General features: G+C 38.0%; 2 protein-coding genes across 2 annotated transcripts; both read right to left on the bottom strand.

Annotated features, from left to right (window-relative positions):
* Nucleotides 1-6,525: 6,525 nt before the first annotated feature.
* On the bottom strand, nucleotides 6,526-7,485 carry LOC129624550 (olfactory receptor-like protein OLF4). The gene has a single exon (XM_055542613.1). It carries the CDS (start codon nucleotides 7,483-7,485, stop codon nucleotides 6,526-6,528), a length of 960 nt encoding a protein of 319 aa, XP_055398588.1.
* A 12,375-nt stretch (nucleotides 7,486-19,860) lies between these two features.
* On the bottom strand, nucleotides 19,861-20,811 carry LOC129624546 (olfactory receptor 7A17-like). The gene has a single exon (XM_055542600.1). The coding sequence runs from the start codon at nucleotides 20,791-20,793 to the stop codon at nucleotides 19,861-19,863; it is 933 nt and encodes a 310-aa protein (XP_055398575.1). The 5' UTR covers nucleotides 20,794-20,811.
* Nucleotides 20,812-24,028: the final 3,217 nt, after the last annotated feature.

The raw sequence follows: 24,028 nt of genomic DNA, 5'->3' as shown, positions 1-24,028 counted from the left end.
TCTAGTGTGTTTTTTAGTTCAGTTATTGTGTCCTTCAGTTCTGTGACTTCTATTTGGTGCCAGTGTTGGAGGTGGTTCCAAGCAAGCCCTATCAGTGTGCCAAAGGGAGGGACCACTGTCAATACATGGTTTCAGACTAGTTGGAAGATAGATTGTCAGGCAGCAGTTATTTAAATATTACAATTATTTACAGTTCTGTGGGTACATGATGAAAACCCCTGCTGGCCTACTGATGAAACACAGTAGGTGTCCTCTTGACTAGTTGCAAAAATTGGAGATCCAGATGAGTGCATAAACTCCTTCTGAGGGGTACCTGTGAGATACATTGAGGCCAAAGAAGAGCACTGAGATGCCAATCCCCAGCTTTGTCTCCCATGAGCTCCTCTATAGCCTTTAGATACGAAACACGCAACTCAGGCTAAAGCTCCAGCACAAGTGAATAGGCCTTTTTCAAGGAAGACTTGGAAAAGTGTTTCAGGCAACTTTGTATGTTGTGCCTTGAGGGTGGTAGACTGCTCAGAACTGTTTCTCTGACTATTTCAGTCCTGTGGCCCTCCAAACAGTGGTTGCCTGGCCACAAGTGCTGGGTGCTCGAGGGGCATCTCCTGTGTGTATTGTGTTTGCCTGATGGACACAATGGGCTGTAGGGGAGTCTAGGTCTGGTGTGAGTGAACCAGCTATATGGGGGAGGGGGTAGGAACATAGGGCAAGCTCACATGAATCAGGGCCATGGATAAGTGCATAGTAGTAGTAGTGTTAGTCATTCAATCATGCCCAACTCTTTACAAACCCATAGACTGTAGTCTGCCAGGCTCCTCTGTCCATGGGATGCCCCAGGCAAGAAATACTGGAGTGGGTTGCCATTCCCTTCTCCAGGGGATCTTCCCCACTCAGGATCAAACATAAGTCTCCTGCATTGCAGGAAAATTCTTTACCATCTGAGCCACCAGGGAAGCCTGGATGAGCACATGAGTGAGTGAAAGTTGCTCAATCATGTCTGACTCTTTGCAACCCCCTAGACTGTACAGTCCATGGAATTCTCCAGGCCAGAATACTGGAGTGGGTAGCCTTTCCCTTCTCCAGGGAATCTTCCCAACCCAGGTATCAAACCCAGGTCTCCCACATTGCAAGCGGATTCTTTACCAGATGAGCCACAAGGGAAGCCCAAGAATACTGGAGTGGGTAGCCTATCCCTTCTCCAGGGAATCTTCCTGGCCCAGGAATCGAACCGGGGTCTCCTGTATTGCAGGCAGATGAGCACATGAGAGGGGCAAATTCTCTGGTGTCAGTTAGGCTGCCAGGGACTCTAGATCAGGGCAAGAGTTTAGCTGCATTAGGGTCTAGAAAGGCCAAAAGTGCAGGAGAAGCATTCTGGCTTCATTTGGGCTGCAGGAGAATCAGGTTAAGCCCACTGGCTGCAGTGGGGATGTGAGTAGCCTTGGTGAGTAATCCTTATAAGGGTACAGGGTCATGGGAGAGCCCATAGTTGAGAAAAGCCCGCTGGACATAGCAGGGGCATGGAATAGTGTGGGTGTGAGGCAAACCCTCCACTTCCATGTGGCAAGGAGAACGCAAGTTCCCAGTAAGCTTGTTGGCCTCAAGAGGGGAAGGGAACACATGGTTGTTTGGCATCTTGTGGACACTTGGAAGATTGAGCTCGTGTAATAGTGGCACACACACTAATGACAACACTAACAAGGTGGATTGAGAGCAAAAAATGATCACTTCCAATGTCCCTGTTCTCAGAGAAAATATCAATAAGCCCCTGGACCCTAAGCAGAAGCCTTAATTAACTAATGGATCTTCTTTATATATGTTCTAGGTGCTTTTTAAAACTGCTGCTTTTATGCTGTTCCTGGGGTAAGTGAATCTGCACATGAGCTGTGTAAGAACAGACTTTCCCTTCCATACTGACTTTGGGGGTTCCTGGAAAGAAGCACCACTGATTTCCAATGCCATGCTTTTTGGTGACTTGAGATCTTTTGGTGTAGGTCCCAAGAATGGGCATGCTCGATGTCAGGTATAAACCCATTGTCCATCAAGGAAAATATCTGTAAACATGAGATCCTGCCCACCTGTAGGTCACCAGTGGCAGGGGTGGGGTTTTTGAAGAGACGACTTCTCTGCTTCTCCTACGATCTTGATGAAGCCTTATTAGCTTTGTTATGGAGAAGATGTTCACATAGTTTTCAGGTTTACTTCAGAAAAAAATGACTCATACATAATTGGAGATTTGGTGCATCTGTGGATTGAGGTGAGTGAGTGTAGGATCTTCCTATTCTGCCACCTTGAACCACAACCCCAGAATTTGACATTAGTCCCTGGGAGTAATGGAACTTCTGACATCTAGAACTGTAAAAGCATATATTTATTTATTTCGTTTGTTTGTTTGTTTTTTCTGGGAAACTGAAGTTGGATTTTTTTTTTATATGATAGCAATAGGAAACTGTTATAAACATTTATTCTATATAATGTAGTTGCAATGTATGTATGCTCAGTTGTGTCTGATTCTGCGACCCATGGGCTGTAGCCTGCCAGGTTCCTCTGTCCATGGAACTCTCCAGGCAAGATTGCCATTTCCTCCTCCAGAGTATCTTCCCAACCCAGGGATCATACTCAAGTCTCTTGTACCTCCTACATTGACAGGCAGATTCTTTGCCACTAGGGCTATTTGGGAAGACTCCAATTTTTTTTAAAATTTATTTTAATCAGAGGCTAATTACTTTACAACACTGTGTGGTTTTTGCCATACATTCATGTGAACCAGCCATGGGTGTACATGTGTTCCCTATTGACTTTCCATTCATTACTTGGCCTACTGTGAGTAATAAGAACATTTTATGATAAAAACTCACACCAAGGAGAAACAAATATGAAGATATTCTGGCCTATTAGTGAATTCCTCATTGCATAAATCTAAATGTTGTCTATGATGACATGTGAACTTAAGAAAGGAAAAGTAATTCATTATGAAAATGGAATCACCCATTTTACTTTAAATTTTTTTGCCTATATATCAATATTTTTAAAATCATGTTAATTTAAATATTCATTACTTTCATTTCTGTTCTCTCCAACTTTCTCTCAAGCTTCTTTTCAACATAAAAGATGGAATCATAATTGTGTTTTTGTGTTTATATGTATTTGTATGATTGTGCTTATTTTAAAGAAAGATGTATGCAAACACACACACTGTCACATTACCTTTGAAACGTTTTCTTTGCATAAAAATGAATTTCCACGTTTCATTTATTTCTCAGAGCATCCATATGAAGTTATATTTAATATTCCAAATTGAATTTATAAATAAGGAATTGAGCCTCAGGAAGCTTAAAATTTTCACGATTATATAACAAAGCATTTAAAGCTATGTGCACTGTCGAATTACACATAAATGGAAATATGCAATGTGTTCTCTTAGTTTTTGTGTAAGTCCTTTAATTCACCAAATTGTACACTTTAAATATACATTTTATGGGGTGTAATTATACTCTGATAATTTAATTAAATGGAAAAAACTCTAGTGGTGCGTGGCTAGGGGCTGGTCTAGAACATAGGCAGTAGTTTCTCCCTTAACAGGGAGGAAGAAATGTCTTCTAAATGGGAATAAAGCCAAGCCTCATTTAGGGATGTAGAAACAGTTATTAAATGTAAGAATTCACATGATAAACTCTCTCTCTTTTTTTTTTTTGCAAATAGAAGTTTATCCTAGATACAGAAACACAGAAAGCTCATCATATATTGATTGAAGACAGAAAAGCACCACAGACTTACTAACATCATGGATGAGGCTTAGAAATGTAATATAGATACTGACAACTGACTACACCTTTATAAGGAGCACAAATAAGTCAGTACAACTCCCTAGCAAATAAATTCATCTAACAGTATAGGTAATAAGGTATCCAATTTGACATAAAATAGCTTGTTATGCAGGATTATTAACTGATAAAATAATTCAAATAAACAGAGCTGAGGGCAATTATAACTTGAAGCGTTTAATTTTTGGCATATGTTCTGTCATTTGAAGAGAACATCCATGGTCATTCTTTTTTTTTTTTTTTATTTCCTGTCAGGTTGCCTTTTTATTTTTTTTTTTTATTTTTTTTTAATTTTATTTTATTTTTAAACTTTACATAACTGTATTAGATTTGCCAAATATGTTATTCAATTTATTTCAGACAACTGTAGTAACAAGTGACTACCTTGAGATTACCTTCTAGGTCACAAGGAGAGGGGGACAGATATGCATGTTTGTGCAGAAACACTGGTGGCCCTGAATCACATGACTGCACAAGATATCAAGCTGTCTTGCAGATCATCCTCTGATCATGAAGAATGAAGAGACTCCTGAGCATGAAGAAGATGGGAAATGGATGAACTGATATTGTTCATCCACCATCCATTTTGTATTTATGACAAATCTCAGGAAATGGGAGATTTTTGTAGAACAATAGGAGATATTATATTTGTAGGTAGCATTAACAGTTCAAGCAGAAACAGGAAGATAATTCAGTAATAAAACATAAAATACAGAAGCCAATCCTTCATCTCAATAAATGTGGTCATCCATGTTTCATGCTTTAATAAATAGATGTAGAGCATGATAAAGAAATATTATGCATATTAACAAAATACTTGGTTTGACATTTTAGTTCCTCATTTTTATGGTTTTCTCTGACACTAAGCTTTTATTGAAAGTAGTCTCAGTAGAGAGGTCCTAGACCCCCAAGCTGCAAGAGGAAATAAACTGCAAGTGGAATTTTTTTTTTTTTTTTTCCTTTTCTCTTCTAATCCTGTGCTGCCATGGAGACACCTGTTTCCACCAGAACTTAACTTCATCTCAAACCTTGAGCTGACCAATGTGTTTTTCTCATGGAAATGTATTTCTTAAGCTATGTTAATAAACTAAGTATTTGCTTGGAAATCTGCCCTTCTTCAAGATTCATGTGAATTGTTTCATTGATATGAATAAAATAAAATAAAAATTCTGGGTGAGACCAGGATGATGCACAAGGATGACTCACCTTGTGTGAATGCTATCTCAAAATGCATGTTTTAAATGAGGGGCCTAGTGCAACTCTCTCAGTTTTGAGGCTTTCCTTTCTCTAGTTAGTAGCTTGCTTATAGGTATATAACTCCTTGCTAAAAACTAGCAACAGGGCACTTTCTGTCCCCTTCTGATGTCTATGTCAGAAACTTTCTCCATCTCTTTTATACTTTAATAAAACTTTATTACAGAAAAACAAACAAAACAAAAAAACAAACAAACAAACAAAACACCTCTGAGTAATTAAGCCTTGTCTCTGGCCCCAGACTGAATTCAACTCCTCTGGAGGCCATGGATCCTGGCATTGTTCACGTCTGGTAGCAGCAACCTTTCATTATTAGGTCAATTTAATCCCACTTATCTTTCCATGTAGTCACAACTGGGAGATATATATTTGATAATTTTTACAGTGACTATGTTGGTACAGTCAAAGCTATGGTTTTTCCAGTAGTCATGTACAGATGTGAGAGTTGGACCATAAAGAAGGCTGGATGCCGAAGGATTGATGCTTTTGAACCATGGTGCTGGAGAAGACTTTTGAGAGTTCCTTGGACAGTAAGAAGATCAAACCAGTCAACCCTAAAGGAAATCAACCCTGAATATTCTTTGGAAGGACTTGTGCTGAAGTTAAAGCTCCAGTACTTTGGCCACCTGACATGAAGAGCTGACTCATTGGAAAAGACCCTGATACTGGCCAGAGGAGAAGAGGATGACAGAGGATGAAATGGTTAGATAGCATCACTGACTCAATGGACATGAGTTTGAGCAAACTCCAGAAGATAGTGAAGGACAGGTAAGCCTGGCATGCTGCAGTCCATGGGGTCACAGAGTTGGACACAACTTAGCAATTGAACAACAGCAACAACATTTTAGACATAACATAAAACCAAGAAAGCATTTTAAGTGACAGTAGCATATTTGCAATATAAGTGCATTACCATTAACCTTTTTTGATTGTAATAAAAGTGCTTAAAATTAAGTTTTTGATTTTTGAGTCATTCATTTCAAAGGCAATCATGTCAGATAAGCATACTGCTAGCTGCAGTATGACACAGATACTAGATAAGCTCCCAGGAGTTATCTAATAACATTCAAAAGAAATAAATATTTAGGAATACATTTGATCAAGCAGTTGAAAGACATATACACTAAAAACTGTTAGAGACTGATGAGAGAAATTGAAGAAGACAAATAAATGAAAAGATTATCAAGTGTCCATGATTTAGAAGACTTAATATTATTAAAATATTCATACTACCTGAAGCATTCTACAGATCCATTGCAATCCCTATCAAAATTAAAGGTATTATTCACAATAAAGCTCAATAAAGTGAGTTACATAAATTGTGTAGAGGAGTTGAATTCATACAAATGGAAATTCCAAGAAACAGAGAAAAAGAGGAAATTCTCCTTCTACAATCTGATAAAAAATATCAATTTCTGGCTCCCTTTATTTCAGTTCTGAAATCACAATACTACTTCAGCCCCAAAACAGTTGGACCTTTTGTAGCTGCCATTTCAATGATTCTTTCCAGAGCTTTCTTTATATCTTTGTTCCTCAGACTATAGATGAAGGGGTTCAGCATGGGTGTGACCACAGTGTACATCACTGAGGCTGTTGCACTTGAGTGTGAGCTTTGGGTAGCAGCAGAGCTAAGGTACACTCCTAAGCTTGTACAATAAAATAAGCAGACCATTGAAAGATGAGATGCACAGGTGGAAAATGCTTTATATTTCCCTTGAGCTGATGAGATTCCTCTTATGGAGGAAACTATCTTAGAATATGAATAAAGAATTCCAGTGAGGGTTAAAAAACCAAACATCCCGGCTGCAAAATAAAAGAACATGTCATTAAAAAATGTGTCAGAACAGGCAAGTTGGACCATCTGATTAATTTCACAGAAAAAGTGGGGAATTTCTAAGTCTGTACAGAAGGACAGCTGCAATACCATTAAACTTTGTATCAAGGAATTCAGAGCACTCATCACCCAGGACACCAGCATGAGCAGCCCACAGAGCTGGGAGTGCATGATGACCGTGTAGTGCAGGGGATGGCAGATGGCCACAAAGCGGTCATAGGCCATCACAGTCAGGAGGAAGTCATCCAAACATACAAAGAGTATGAAAAAATACATCTGGATAATGCAGCCTTCATAGGTTATGGCTTTGTTCTGTGCCTGGATGTTCCACAGCATCTTTGGCATGGTGGTGGAGGTGAAGCATATGTCTACAAAGGACAGGTTGGAGAGGAAGAAGTACATGGGGGTGTGGAGGTTGGGGTCTGAGCTGACAGCCAGGATGATGAGCAGGTTTCCAAACACAGTGATCAGGTACATGGAGAGAAAAAGTCCAAATATGAGGGGCTGTATTTCTGGTTCCTCTGAAAATCCCAGAAGTAAAAATTCTGAAACTCTTGTTTTATTTATTGATTCCATATGCTGGCTGTGACTCTGAGGAGAGAAGCAAATAATATGATTAATATTCACATGAACTTACATTAGTCACATATTCTAAATGCTACTGTATATACTTTTCAGTCAATACATTAATTTTGATATTCATTGTATGGATCTGGCTTTGTTTTTTATAATTAAATTTATTTATGTTTGATTGAATGATAATTGCTTTACAATATTGTGTTGATTTCTGCCAAACATCACCATGGTATACCTATGTCCTCTCCCTCTTGAACCTCTCTTCCACCTCCCTCCCCATCCCACAACTCTAGGTTGTGACACAGTCCTGGTTTGGGATATTCTGTGTCACTTATGATATGGAATTTCTGTCCCAATCAGCTTTTTCTCTAACAGGACAAGAATTTTAAACTTTTAATGAGAAATTCTTCATGAATGTAAGGAATGTACAGCCAAGTCTGGCCACATTTTAGGCACTAACTAGACTATGAATAATGGATGCTGAAGCACACAAATCCTTGCAATTCATTGATAGAGAAACAGTATATAAGGAAATAATAAAATTCTATACAACTTCAAATGGGGACGAATGATATGACAAAATGGAAAACAAATATGAACGTGAGAGGGAATAGTGCATTCTATTTTTCATGAGTGTTGTGGCAAGACTGGCAAACAAGTTGACATTTGAACAGTGACTTCAAGTAAGAATAGGACAGATGCACAAAGTTGTGTGTGGAAGTGTATACCAGCAGCAGAATGGCCAGCACACTTATAAATACAAATCAGAAATGAAAGCAGTGTTGTTACAACTGATACCAGAGAAATACAAAGGATCATGAAAGACTACTGTGAGCAGTTATAGGCAACAAATTAGAAATTTAGAGATTTCCACTCCAAAGCAGCAGAATACACTTTCTTCTCAAGCGCACCTGAAATATTCTCCAAGATAGATGACATCTATCAAGCCTCGGAAAATTTAAGAAAATTAAAATTATATCAAACACTTTTTCTGACCACAACTCTATGAGATCAGATATCAATCAGAGGAAAGAGAACTGTAAGAAAAATGCATGGCACCTAAACAACATGCTACTGAATAACCTAGAGATCACTGAAGAAATCAAAGAGGAAATTAAAAAAAAAATACATAGATTCAAATGACAACAAAAACACAAAGACCCAAAACCTATAAGATGCAGCAAAAGCAGTTCTAAGAGGAAAGTTTATAGTAATTCAATCACAAATCAAGAAACAAGAAAAGTTTTAAATAAACAATCTAAACTTACACCTAAAGCAACTAGAGAATGAAGAACAAACAAAATCCTTAGGTAGAAGGAATGAAACCATAAAGATCAGAGCAGAAAATACAAAATAGAATTGATGCAAGCAATAGCAAAGATCAATAAAACGAAAAGTTTGAGACGATAAATAAAATTGATAAACCTTTTACTGGACTCCTCAAAAAAAAAGCGAAAGGACTCAAAAAAATAATATTAAAAATGAAAAAGGAGAAATTACAACTGATACTGCTGAAATACAAAGGATCATAAGAGCAGACTTTTCTTAATGATATAAAATGCAAAACTTTTGAATTAGGAAATCTGGACTTGAATTTCAAATCTACCACACCTTAGTTTTTTAAAGCTGGAGAGCCAACCTAACCTTTCAAAATGTTAATATCATCATTCAAATAGTGGGGAGAACAGTATCAATCATCCTAAGGTAGCTGACAGATTAATATTTCCTGTTGGTAAAGGAATGGTTAACACTTAGGCTAAAATGAGGTGGATTTTTTCTACTCCTCCAATGTTTCTGTTTCTTCACTTCTTGGTCCTCAATTTCAGGTTTTTTTTTTTTTTTTTTTTTCCTGTTCATTGTTGTCTCTTCCATCTGTCACTGACTGGCACCCCTCTAGCCCTATATTCACTTTGATCCAGATAAATTTTCTATATTGCAAAGTTGATCCTCAATCTTCCTCTCCCCTTTGTGACATTTCAATGGAGAATGAAGACAAAGTCCCTTAGCCTCAAACATGAAGCCTGAGTCTCTGATACCTGTCGGCCAGCTTCACCTTCACACTGTCCTGCCCTCATCCACATGGATCTCGCGGACACTGAACCTGACCGACTGCTTCACCTGACCCTGCAGCTTTGATGCTCAGTGCTTTACACACCTGTTTTTCTCTTCTTGGAGTCTCACCACAGGTCTATTTGGAAATTTTCACCTCCTTTTCATATCCAAATCTTCATCTACACTTTATGACCGCCAAGACTTATCTATTTTATGAAGCTTTATTTTCCTCTTAATATTTTCACAGAAAAAGACACTTTGTGCACTTAATTTTGATAGAAGGGTTATCATTTCGAAAATTTTATATATGTCCATGTTTTTTATCCATCACCAGACTGTGAGTGCCCAGAGGCACATAGGAATGCTATACTTACTCACCATTCTTCCATATCAGATTGGAAAGGTAACTGAATAAATACATATATTGCAAGAAAGAGTGAGAGAAATTATTTTCAGAAAAATTGACAATGATGAAAGAAAGCACAGAAGTATGTCCCTCTGTATCCATGGAGCATTGGCTTCCTGCATATACCAAAATCTGAGGATGAGCAAGTCTCATATAAAATGGTGTAGTATAGTCTTGCACATAGCCTACATATGTCCTCGGTGTACTGTATTTTATTTTATTTTTTAAAATTTATTTTTTAATTTTTAAAAAAATATAAATTTATTTAATTGGAGGTTAATTACTTCACAATATTGTATTGGTTTTGCCATTCATCACGATAACCCTGTATGCGAGACAGCAAAAGAGACACAGATGTATAAAACAGTCTTTTGGACTCTGTGGAAGAGGGAGAGGGTGGCATGATTTGGGAGAATGGTATGTTTTAATTTTTTTTTTTACTTTACAATATTGTATTGGTTCTGCCACACATCAACATGAATCCACCACGGGTGAGTGTACTGTATTTTAAATCATCTCTAGATTGCTTATAATACTTAATAACAGAGAAATGTCCTGTAAATAGTTGCTGGTGCATAGCATATTCAAATTTTCCTTTCCGGAACTTGATGAAATTTTCTGGATAGCTTTGATTTGCAAATGGGCAAACCAACAGATGTGGAAGCTGCAGATATAGAGGGTCAATTGTACTAATGCAAGTAAGGAGGATATGTCAGAGAAATGTCCATATTCTGAGATTGAGACCTATTAGGGTTTCAGACTATGATATTAAGAATTAAATAGAGTAGTACCAATAAGTTACAAAAGAAAAACTCAGAGGCCATCACAAATACATAGTAAGGGTAACATGCAAAGTTGTTGCATAGTTCTCTTTGTTCAGTCATGCAAGAGTGTGCATATGTTTGTATTTCTTTGTTTCTGTGTGCAAGCATGCTGGACCATAAAATAAAGGCATAGATTTTATATATAGTCCAAATCTCAAGAATCTATCTCAGTAAAGGCAAGACTAGTTTAAAAAGGGAAATCTTGGTAATGTGAGGTAAACAACATGAATGAGGAGCCCAATAGAAGAGTAAGGTTGCAGAGAGAATAAGCAGCAGTGTGGATTCTGAAGTGACCTCAGACTCTAGGGACCACACACTGACTGAACCTTTATTGCTCCACTTGCCTCACAGTGATATCTACCTTATCCTCCTGATCTGTTATTCCTGTACATATCCATGCTCATTTGACCACAAATGTTTAATATAGTGCAATAGTGGGTGTGCTGGTCCTTATCTCATTTTTCTTTGTCATATTATTTTCTGCTATTATTGAGCTTTGGTTTTTGATCTCTTTTTTGGCACATCCAATGGATATTCTCTAGACATATGTTTCTTTGCTTGAGTAATTAATTAATGTATCTATTTTGGTTGTTACATAATATTTTACAATGTGACTGTACTACTTACAATTTTGACTGTCTTTCATATTCTTTATCATTAAATTGCTACTAGGTCAATGATAGAAAAAAATATGTTGAGATTGTTAAATTTAAACTATGGTTCCTATAAAAGGCAATTCCCACCACCCTCCTTGTTTAGCATGCAAAGTGCTCCCAGGTCATATTCCATAAAGTCCTACCAAGTTATATTCCATGAAGTCCTCCAGGCTGTGAAAATTCATATATTTAAATGATTTATTTATGATTCATACATTTATTTTATTGTATTAGGCCTTTCCATTATGGTTTACAATCCAGAAAAGAGACCCCATAGTTTCTTCATTTTCGTTGATTCAAAATGTGTGCATTTGTATAGAAAAAAGTATAGAAAAGAAAATTCATAAATAAAATAAAAAAATAAGGAAAACAAAATCAAGTCTAGGGGATTAAAATAATTATATTTAATTACATAATATAATATTGTAGAGTAATTAGCCTCCAATTAAAAAAAATGAAAAAAAAATAAAACCACACCAAAAAATTATGATTGATTTCTGAAATAATACCTTGAGGAGTAAAATTTTAATCACATCAACATGATTCTCTCATTAAAGAGTAAAATGGCAAAGATCTAAGAATGAAAATTCTGATAATATACTTCTTGAAAAGCTGAGGAACAGTATTTAATTTTTTTTTTAGACCTCATTGTATATGGACATTTACCATATGGCCAGATTATATTTCAATTTAGTAGAAAAAAGTTGGGTTGTTAAATAAAACCTGGAGTAAATGTCTGTCTATCTGGAAGAATATGAAATTGGTCTCCTATCTCAGGCATCATCAAAAAAAAAAAATGATGAGGTATATTTCCTCCAAAATTCCACTGAGCAAGAATTATCAGTAGAGATCATTTGGAATGCTGAAAGTAATAGAAAAATGGGCAAGTAATATATGGGCACACAGTAATAATAAGCAAACAATAATGATATTCAATATATGTAAATTTTGCTGAAACTGTGCAGTAGTTTAAGAAAACAAGAAATGTCTTACACACATCAACCTGGTAAAAAGAACTGTCATGGTGATTGAGGTTGGAACTTTTCAACTGGTGGCAAAAGCAGTACTCTAGTTTTGCTGGCAGAAACACAAAGGATTACAAGATTGAAAAACAACCTGAAGACAGCAATAAATATTACAAATACATATATTCTTATCCCAGGGATTCTCAGTCTCAGCCTGTGAATTTTCTAGGCCAGATCATTCTCTTTTATGTGCTCTGTCCTGTGCATTTAAGGATGTTTACAGTATCCATGGTGTCCACCCACCTCTCTCCAGCATGACAAAAATGTCCCTGGACAGTGCTCAGTGTGTCCCCTGAGCTGGGTGGAGGGAGTGTCTTTTATAGGAACCATGATTCAAATTTAACAATCTCAACATATTTTTTCTAGCATTGACATAGTAGCAATTTAATTGTAAAGAATATGAAAGACATCAGAAGTATAAGTATCACAGTCACATTGTGAAATATTATGTAACAACCAAACTAGATACATTAATTAATTAATCAAGCAAAGAGACACAGCTTTTTGCTTTTCTCTGGGCTGAGTTGAATTGGCTTCCTTTGTCTCTGACCTTCTCATGCACTGTAACCTGGGCTGTTGGACTCACCTGGATGTTAACTCTGAGAGGTCATTCTCCAACAGGGAGTCTGAATTTTTCCCTGGATGGTAGATAATGGAGACCAAGTTTCTCTCCCCATACAAGACAGTAGGAAGGAGTGAAGCTACAGCCCTGTAGCCAGAATTAGGACTCCAAATAAACAAAGGAAAAGAAAGGTCCCTTCCAGTCCAAGTTTATAAACACCGCGAGTCTATAGAGTGGAGATATTTATTATGCCCTATATCTGCTCATTTCTCTCTAGGTATTTCAACCTTTAAACACACATTTCCCTTGTGGAAAACTGTTCTGGAAGGAAGGAAATTTTTCTTAATGATCCTCTTTTCACAAGAGACCATGGTAGAAATCATGAGAATCCAATTTTGTTTTCCTTTTTTCACTCCTTCTCCATGAAATTGCCTCCTTTTGAGATTTCTAAATCTCCCAGTTCCTTGTCTCAAGTTTTCTCCACGTGTAAGACTGAAGAATCCATCTGGATTAGGTCTCTTGTATCTTCAAAGCATTGTCTTGTGGTAGGGACTTACTCCTGAATCTCCAGAAAATTTCCACGCTTTCAGCAAGGGTTGTGTGTTTGTGTGTGTGTGTGTGTGGAGGGGAGATACTGAATTATTTTGATAATAAAACATGGGCTCTGCATATATTGTCTTCGTAACACTTTTGCTGTATCAGTTAGGAATTTCATACTTACATCTCTAGTTTTGAGCTATCATTTAGTTCTACATTATAAAATATTTGGTGGCTCAGATGGTAAAAAATCCACCTGCAATATGGGAGACCCTGGTTCTATCTCTGGGTTGGGAAGATCCCCTGGAGAAGGGAATGACAACCCAGTCCAGTATTCTTGCCTGAAAAATTCCGTGGGGAGGAGAGCTTCATGGGCTACAGTCCATGGAGTCACATAAAGTTGGACATGACTGAGTGACTAACATTTTCAGTTTCATAAAATACTTGCTAGTGATCTGAAATATATTTAGATATTTTTTTTCTTTTTTTACTAAAGCCTTAGCTTTACATATTTTTTGATTTAATATTTATAAATGTTTTATATATGTTTAATATTTATAAATGTTTTATCTATAAGGAAGTACATTAAGAATTCCATTATCAACTGCAGAAAGGAGGCTTGGAGGGGTTTAGTGATCTGGCCAAAGTTAATATCTGAGTATGTGATATGCCTTGACTATAAACATGTCAGGATGCTTCTATCTTTCAAACTATAGGCTAGTGGTTCTCAACCAGAAAGGACTGTCCCCCTAGGATGTATGATGATGTCTGAAATGATGCTGCTAAATATCTAAAATCCATGGGAAAGAACCCCTAGAATAGCATCATCCTGCCCCAAATGTCAACAGTAAAAGGTTGAAAAATTTACTCCAGAAAGTTCTTCTTTAACTTCAATTTATCTGGGAGTCAACAACAATCCTACTATAAATGCAGAATCTGATTCAGCAGGTCCTGGTGTGCCCAGAGACTCTGAATATCTAGCAAGTTCTTGGATGAGTTTGATGCTGGTGGTCCTGGTCTGTGGATCACTCTTTGAGTAGAAAGACTGTAAGCCTGTGATACAGTCAGTTGTAGACAGTTTTAGTTCTTCTGCACCAAAAACTGACTTCGCATGTAATTTTGAAGGAATAATGTATTCACTCATTCCAGAGGCTGTGGTAAATTCTGTTCGTTTCTTTTATATAAGGGTTCTTGAATGACACAAAATGATATGCCTTTGAAAAAGATTTTGTAGTAGGCAGAATAAGGACCTCCAAAATATTTCCACATCTCAATCCCAGTTAACTTTAAATATGATATTTTTTGTCACAAGGTAAGATTCATATTTCAGATTTACCAGGGCTGCTAAACAGTTAATTTAAGATAAAATTTAGTTGTTATTGAGCTTCTCTGATGGCTCAGAAGGTAAAGAATCTTTCTGCTGATGCAGGAGACCTGGATTCGATCCCTGGGTCAGGAGGATCCCCTGGAGACGGGAATGGCTACCCACTCCAGTATTCTTGCCTGGAGAATCCCGTGGACAGAGCAGCCTGGCAGGCTACCGTCCATGGGGTGGCAAAGAGTAGGACATGATTGAGTGAGGATTTAGGACCCCTAAACACAGGCCACCTGTGGATAATGCCAGGTGTTCAAATGGCATCTCCTGTGTGTAGTGTGTGTGCCAGCAGTGTGCAGTTGGACTATAGGGGTGACTAGGTCTGGCAGAAACTCACCAGCTGTAGGTGGAGGGCAGGAGCATAGGGCAAGTTCACCTGAAGCAGGGTCATGGATGAGCACGTGAGTGCAGCCAACTCTCTGGTTTCAGTGAGGCTCTCAAAGGAGCCTGGACCAGGGGAAGCCTTACCTATATCAGGGCCTAGGAAGATCATGGTGCAGGGCAAGACTTCTGGCTTTAGCAGGGCTGCAGGAGTGCCTGAAGCCAGGTTAAGCCCACTGGTTGCAGCAGGTATGTGGGTATCCATGGGCGAATGAGCCCTCCAAAGGCAGTGTGGCTGTGGGAGACACATGGGTGGGGCAAACCCACTGACCATAGAATGGGCACGGGAGAGTGTTGGGACAAGCTCTCTGGTTTTAGTGTGGCAAAGAAAGTGCAAATTCCAGGAAAACCTGCTGGCTTCACAAGGTGAAGGAAAAACATGAAGATAGGGCATTCCATGGGTACTAGCTAGCAAGGTAGAGGGAGTGCAATAGCAGCACCTGCCAGTGATGAGCTAGCATGGTGGATTGAGAGCGCACACATGATGTGTGCCAGTGCCTCTGTTCCCGGAGAACATTTCAAGCCCCTGCACCTCCAGCAGATGCCTTAATTAACTAATGAGTCTCCTTTATACACCTTCTGGGTGCTTTTCAGGTGGTGCTAGTAAAGAATCCACCTGCCAGTGCAGGAGACATAAGAGATTCAATCCCCAGTTCAGGAAGATCCCTTGGAGGAGGGCATGGCAACCCATTCCAGTATCGTTGCCTGGAGAATTCCATGGACAAAGGAGTCTGGCGGGCTACAGTCCATAGGGTAGCAAAGAGTTGGACGTGACTGAAGCTACTTAGCATGCATGCAGCAGGTGCTTTTCAAACTGCCGCTTTTGTGCTGGGTCCTGGGATCAGTGAATGTGCAGAAGCTCTTTCAGAGCAGACTTTCCCTTCCCTACCGACTTTGGGGTCACCTGCACAGCAGCTCCATTGGTGTTTAGATCCTTGCACTTTGGCGACTTATCTCTCTGGTGTAGATCCCAAGGGCTCGTGTACATGATGGAAGGTACAAACCCATTTTCCTTAGTGAAAATGTGAGATCCTGCCCACTGGTGGGTTACCAACACCAGGAATTGGGTATTTGCAGAGACCGCATCTCTGCTTCTCCTGCCATTTTTATGTGACCTTATAAGTCTTTGCTATGGAGGAAATATTCACCTAGATTTTGGGTCTTTTCCAGAAGAAATCGATCCACATACAGCTGTCGATTTGGTGTGTTTGTGGGTCGTGGTGAGTTTAGAATCTACCTATGCTACCATCTTGAACCATCTCCCCAAACATTTAATGTTAGCGCAATAAGACTCATTTCAAGCTTCTGATATCTAGAATTGTAAGATTATGTATTTGTTTACTTTAAGCAACTAAAGTTGGAGTATTTTATAATAGCAGTAGGAACATAATATAGACTTTTTTAATATTGTAATGTAAGTTTCCATGTTACTTTTTCCATACATCTCACCCTCTGCTCCCCTTGCCCCATTTCCATAAGTCTATTCTCTATATCTGTTTCTCCACTGCTGCCTTGTAAATAAATTCTTCAGTGCCATTTCCCTAGATTCTGTATATATGTGTTAGAATATAGTATTTATCTTTCTCTTTCTGACTCACTTCACTCTGCATAATAGGTTCTAGGTTCATCCAACTCATTAGAACGGACTCAAATATGTTCCTTTTTAATGGCTGAGTGGTATTATATTGTGTATATATACCACAACTTCTTTATCCATTCATCTGTCGATGGACATCTAGATTGCTTCCATGTTCTGGCTATTGTAAATAGTGCTGCAGTGAGCAATGGGAAACCCGTGTCTCTTTCAATTTTGGTTTCCTCAGGGTATATGTCAAGGAGTGGAATTGCTGGGTCACATGGTGGTTTTATTCCTGGATTTTTAAGGAATCTCCATACCATCTTCCATAGTGACTGTATCAATTTACATTCCCACCAACAGTGCAAGAGCGTTCCCTTTTCTCTACACCCTCTCCAGTATTTATTGTTTGTAGACTTTTTGATGAGGGCCCTTCTGACCAGTGTGAGGTGATATCTCATTGTAGTTTTGATTTGCATTTTTTAAATAATGAGTGATGTTGAGCATCTTTTCATATGTTTGTTAGCCATCTGAAAGTCTTTGGAGAAATGTTTGTTTATGTCTTTTTCCCACTTTTTGATTGGGTTGTTTGTTTTTCTGATATTGAGTTGTATGAGCTGCTTGTATATTTTTGAAATTAATCTTTTGTCAGTTGTTTCATTTGCTGTTATTTTCTCCCATTCTGAGGGTTTCCTTTTCACTTTGCTTATAGTTTCCTTTGCTGTGCAAAAGCTTTTAAGTTTAATCCCACTTGTTTACTTCTGTTTTTATTTCTGTTACTCTAAGAGGTGGGTCACAGAGGATCTTGCTTTGATTTATGTCATTGAGTGTTCTGCCTATGTTTTCCTCTAAGGGTTTTATAGTTTCTTGTTTTAAATTTAGGTATGTAATCCATTTTGAGTTTATTTTTGTGTATGGTGTTAGGAGTTGTTCTAATTTCATTCTTTTACATGTAGCTGTCCAGTTTTCCCAGCACCATTTATTGAAGAGGCTGTCTTTGCCCCATTGTGTATTCTTGCCTCCTTTGTCAAAAATAAGGTACCCATAGGTGCCTGGGTTTATTTCTGGGCGTTCTATCTTGTTCCATTGGTCTATATTTCTTTTTTGAGCCAATACCACAGTGTCTTGATGGCTGTAGCTTTGTAGAATAACCTGAAGTCAGGAAGCTTGATTCCTCCAGCTTCAATCTTCTTTCTCATAATATAGACATTTTTTTTTTTCAATAAAATTTGCTTGCTAGAATTAACTTTAAGCCTCTTCATTGGCTTACCTTAGGTAAGGGCATTTTATGTTGAAAATCGACATTAAGTAGAAAAAAAATTGAAATAAAATTAAATATATTGGTGCTATTAGTGAATTCTTCATTGCATAAATATTAATTTTGCCTAACTATGATGTCTTCATAACTTTAAGATAGGATAAGTAATCTATTGTGAAAACAAAGTTACCCATTTGACTTTAAATTTTTGTGCTTATATTTCTACATCTTTATGCTTCTTGGTAATTCAGATATTCATTATTTTCATATCTATCCTTTCCAACATTCTGTCAAGTTTCCTATTACCATAAAAGAAGGAATCCTAATTGTATTTGTATGTGTATATATGTGTGTACGATTATGCCAGTTTCAAGGAAAACTGTGTGAAACACACTCACATAAACACAAACATATTTTATATACACAAAATATGAACTTCCACCCATTTTATTTATTTCTTATAGTATCCGTATGAAGTTGTATTTAGTATTCCACATTAACTTCAGAAATAAAGAAATTGAGCCCCAGGGAGCTTAAAGTTTTCACAATTACATGCAAAGCACTTAAATATATGTGCACTGTATTATTATGTACAAATGGAAACATGCAGTACATTCTCTTAGTTTTTTTATAACTCTTATAATTCATCGAATTGTGCACTTTAAATCTGCAGTTATTGTGTCCCATCTCTCTGCAGTCTCCCTCCCTCCCCCCATCCCACTCCTCTAGGTCATCACAGAGTGCCAGGCTGGACTCCCTATGTTATATAGCAACTTCTCATCAACTATCTATTTTACACACAATAGTGTGTATATGTTGATGCTACTTTCTTGATTCGTCCCACTCCCTTCTTCTTGCACTGTGTCCACAAGTCCACTGAAACAGGTCTTTGAGAAGAAATCATTTTTAAGAAATCAAAGTTGTCCCGTGTAAGATAATGGAAAATTTTCAAACATTTCTGATTTAAACTTGGGAAAAACTTTGGGCATGTGTGAATATGGACAAAGGGGAAAATGTCTATATAAAATACAGAGTAGAAGCTTAATAAACTGAATGACAAATTGTGTCGAGGAGTTGAATTCAAAGAAATGGGCATTCAAGTAAATAAATAGAAGGAGAAAGTTCTACTTCAACAATCAAAACAGTGAGGTACCACTTCACACTGTCAGAATGGGCATCTTTAAAAAGTCTACCAATAAAAAATACTGGAGGGGTTGTGGACAAAAGGGAACCCTCCTGCACTGTCGATGGGCATGTAAGTTATTGGAGTCACTATGGAAAACAGTATGGAGGGTCCTCGAAACAGTAAAAATAGAATTGACATATAATCCAGCAATTCTACTTCTAGGCATATATCCAGGGAATAGTGTAATTTGAAAAGATATATGCACCCCAGCAGTCATTGCAGCACTATTTACAATAGCCAAGACATGGAATATATATATATATATATATATATATTCAATAACCTGTGACAAAACCATGATGCAAAAGAATATGAAAAATAATGTGTGCTGCTGCTGCACATTATATATATATATATATATATATATATATATATATAAAACAATCACTTTGCTGTACAGTAGAAAGTGATACTACATTGTAACTCAACTATACTTCACTCAAGTAAATTTTAAAAAAGGAAGAATAGCACCTTCTGCTTCTGAGGTTTTGAGCCCTATAATCATGAGTATTTCTTCAGCCCCAGGACAATTGGACCTTATATAACTGACATTCCAGTGATTCTTTTCAAAGCCCTCTTTATGTCTTTATTTCTGAGACTGTAGATGAAGGGGTTCAGCATGGGTGTGACCACTGTGTACATCACTGAGGCGATTGCACTTGAGTGTGAGCTGTAGGTACCTGTGGAGCTAAGGTACACTCCTAAGATAGTACAATAAAATAAGGAAACAATTGAGAGATGAGATGCACAGGTAGAAAATGCTTTATACTTCCCATGGGCTGATGACATTCCTCGTATGGAGGAAACTATCTTAGAGTATGAGTAAAGAATACCAGTGAGGGAAGCACCACCCAACGTCCCAGCTGCAAAATACATCACCATGTCGTTCAGAAATGTGTCAGAACAGGCAAGTCGAACCACTTGATTAATTTCACAGAAAAAATGGGGGATTTCCACGTCTGTACAGAAGGACAGCCACAACATCATTAAGCTTTGGCTTAAGGAATTCAGGGCACTCATCACCCAGGACACCAGCACCAGCAGTGCACAGAGCCGGGGATTCATGATGACCATGTAGTGGAGAGGCTGACAGATGGCCATGAAGCGATCATAGGCCATCACAGTCAGGAGGAAGTTTTCCAGTGCAGCAAAGAATAGGAAGAAGTATATCTGGGTGATGCAGCCTTCATAAGTTATAACTTTGCTCTGTGTCTGTATATTATTCAGCATCTTTGGGATGGTGGTGGAGATGAAACAGATGTCTACAAAGGACAGGTTGGAGAGGAAGAAGTACATGGGGGTGTGGAGATGGGGATCTGAGCTGACAGCCAGGATGATGAGCAGGTTTCTGAACACAGTGGTCAGGTACGTGGAGAGGAAAAGCCCATATATGAGAGGTTGCAGTTCTGGTTCATTTGATAATCCCAGAAGAAGAAATTCTGAAATTTGTGTATCATTCACTGGTTCCATGTGGTGGAGATGGCTACCAGGAAAAAAAATTAACATGACTTAAGTTTCTCAAAAATTGTGATTGGAAACCTAATTGAATTCTGCAATATATACTTTGCATTAGAAGTCAGTATCCATAATTTGGTATGGAACTTTCCCCTTCAAGGCATGCTCTTATGCCTTCTTATTGTGCATCCAGCCTTTTGTCTGGTATTTTTGTAAGGTATTCTTTACCTTTTGTAAGGTATTCTACACTTTTAATAAGAAGTTACTGTGACACATTTGAGGAATGTCAGTTGAGGTCTGACCAATATCTAGGCAAAATGTACAATAGTCTCTATAGTTCTTCAGTAATGGAGAAAAAATATAAAGAAAAAAATCCTACAAATTTTCAGATGGTGACAGATGAAATGAACAAAAAGGAATCAGATATAACAAAATGGTTAAAGGTATATTATTTTTTACTCAGTCATTCAATTATACTGGAAAATATTTGATTGGAGACCTCATGGAAAAATGGGTGGGAGACACTAGGTTATCTGGTTGAAGTGTGTGCTGGTCAGAGTGAAAAGCCAGGGCAAAGGACCTGAAAAACAGTTGTTTCAGAAAGTCAAGGTTAAAAAGTAAGCCACTGTGTCCAGGGGGATGTGCAAGATGGAGAGTGATGCTAGTGTCAGAGAATTTGGAGGAACGAGGTGTCCTTCCTGCAACAGCTGAGACTTCAAGTCACAGGGAACTTAGTTCGCCATATTTTTACCTGAATTTTATTAATTTTGTTTCCAAGAGATCCAGTGATTAGAAATGAATCCCTTCCTCATTCTTTTCTTTTCTTTTTTTATAATTTATTTTTATACATTGGTTTATATTATAAGGACCTCATACCGAAGATCCTTATATGGGGACTCAGGCTTCCCAAGTGGCACCAGTGGTAAAGAATCCACCTGTCAATGCAGGAGACATAAGAGACATGGGTTCAATCCCTGGATCAGGAAGATCCTCTGGAGAAGGGAATGGCAACCCATGCCAATATTCTTACCTGGAGAATCCCATGGACAGAGGAGCCTGGCAAGGTACAGCTCATAGGATTACAAAGAGTAGAACATGACTAGAGCGGCTTAATACACACGTATGTGTACATGGGCTCAGGTATCCCTTTTCTGCCTTGGGAACTGTTCATGCTCCACAACATGCACACTTGCGTGCACGCACACACACACACACACACTCCTACTGGAGTAATGCTACTCCCAGTACACTCTGAGCCACAATAATTAGGAAAACAATGACACAAAGCAAGCTGTCAATGTTTTGTCAATGTCAATGATTATCTTTCCTGCAAAATTGTAGCAACAGTACCTAAATTCCAGTCACTAAGTCTCCCATGGACCTGTGAACATGGGTGGGCCTCTTTTTTAACATGACCATTTTATGTCCAGTATTCAAAGAAAAAAAAATATCACTTTAAAAAACTGAAAGGGGGAGAAAAGGACATGTAAGGGGGAAAAAAGTTCTAATAAACTTAGGTAATGCGTAGAGTTTGTGGTGAGTATAAAGCTTCCTTAGTTTTGGTGACATTCCAGCCCCTGTTCTCTCCCCATGTTACCCAGAATAACAAAGCAGCAAAAAAGCATTTTATGTTATCAAATATCTGACAGATTTCCCATCAGGAAAATGAGCAAAGCGAATAAACCCACAATTCACAAAGTGAAATAAAGTTCAACAAAAGTGGAGGATTTAAAGAATGATTTGGTAAAAGAATTTCTAAGTGATATCAGCTGTAAAACTTTTGTAGTTTGAAATTCTAGATTTACATTTTGGATCTGCACATATTTGCTGTTTGAACATGGAGAGCCATTGGAACCTTCTAAATGTTAATATTATTACTCAAATTATTGGGATAGCAGTACTCACAATAAGATAGTTGACAGATTTAGTCTATATACGCAAAACGTTTAGAATAGTTCCTTCCTGGTAGTAAATGAATGATTTACATCACCTCTGGTGATGAGATTCGGATGATTTTTCTCTTTTTCCTCTCAAATCTTTCCATTGCTTTCCCACATCTTAGTCCCCAATCCCCAGCCTTATTTCAGTTTCCGGTCATCTTTCCCATCTATCACAGGCTGGTACAGGGCCCTCTATCCAATATTCATATTAAGCTAAAGAAGTCTTTCTATATTACAAAGCTGACTGTCCAACTCCCTGACTTAACTCTCACTAGTGACTCCCCAATAAGGAATGGACCGCAAATTCCACAACTTCAAACCCCAGCCTTGACTCTCCCTGAATGAACCACCAACTTTACACTCGTGCTGCCCTTACTCACCTTCATCTCGTGAATATTGAACTTGAGCCACAGATTCACTAGATGCCACAGGCTTGAGTCTCAGAGCATATATGCACCTGTTCCCTCTGCTTGGAGAGTCAATCACTGGTCTATAGGGAAATTTTTCACTTATCTCTGTATTGAAAACTCCATCTCCTGTTTTAGAGACGGAGTTTTGGACTTCTCCTACATGAACTTTAAAATTATTCCCACAGAAAAAGGACAGTTTATCTAGTGATAATTTAGATAAAAGGTTATCATTGTGTGATTTTTATTAATTCAATATTTTCATCTAGACTGTGAGTGCCTTGAGGCATGTATCATTATCATACATACTCCACAACCCCCCAAACTTAGTTTAGTTGGGAAAAGTAGCTGAATAAATAAATTATATATTTCATAAAGCAATAAAAGAATATGTTCTCTCAGAAACTGTGGATGATTAGGGAAGAAAAAGAAGCAGGTAAATGCTAATGTACGTATGGGAGGCATGCTGGAGGAATGTTTTCCATATTCTTAGATTCAGATTTATTAGAGTGTCAGACTATAGTTTGTAAAAATAAAATAGGATATAACAAATTAAACACAGAAGGATAGAGTGCATTGTATTAATACATGTAAGGAGTTTATTCTTTTTGTCCAGCTGTTCTTGTGTGTGTATGTGCATACACATGGGTGCATGTGTGTTAAGTCACTTCAGTTGTGTTTGACTCTTTGGGACCCTATGGACTGTAGCCCCCCAGGCTCCTCTGTCCATGGAATTCTCCAGGCAAGAATACTGGAGTGAGTTGCCACGCCCTCTTCCAAGGGATCTTTCCAACTCAGGGATCAAACACATATCTCTTCTGTCTCCCGCATTGGCAGGTAGGTTCTTTACCACTAGTGCCACCTGGGAAGCCACATGCACAGGTGTATTCCCTGGTTGCCTGT

The sequence above is a fragment of the Bubalus kerabau genome, chromosome 1, assembly GCF_029407905.1.
Source record: "Bubalus kerabau isolate K-KA32 ecotype Philippines breed swamp buffalo chromosome 1, PCC_UOA_SB_1v2, whole genome shotgun sequence".
Lineage (NCBI taxonomy): Eukaryota > Metazoa > Chordata > Mammalia > Artiodactyla > Bovidae > Bubalus > Bubalus kerabau.
This window is presented reverse-complemented; position numbering and strand designations above follow the sequence as displayed.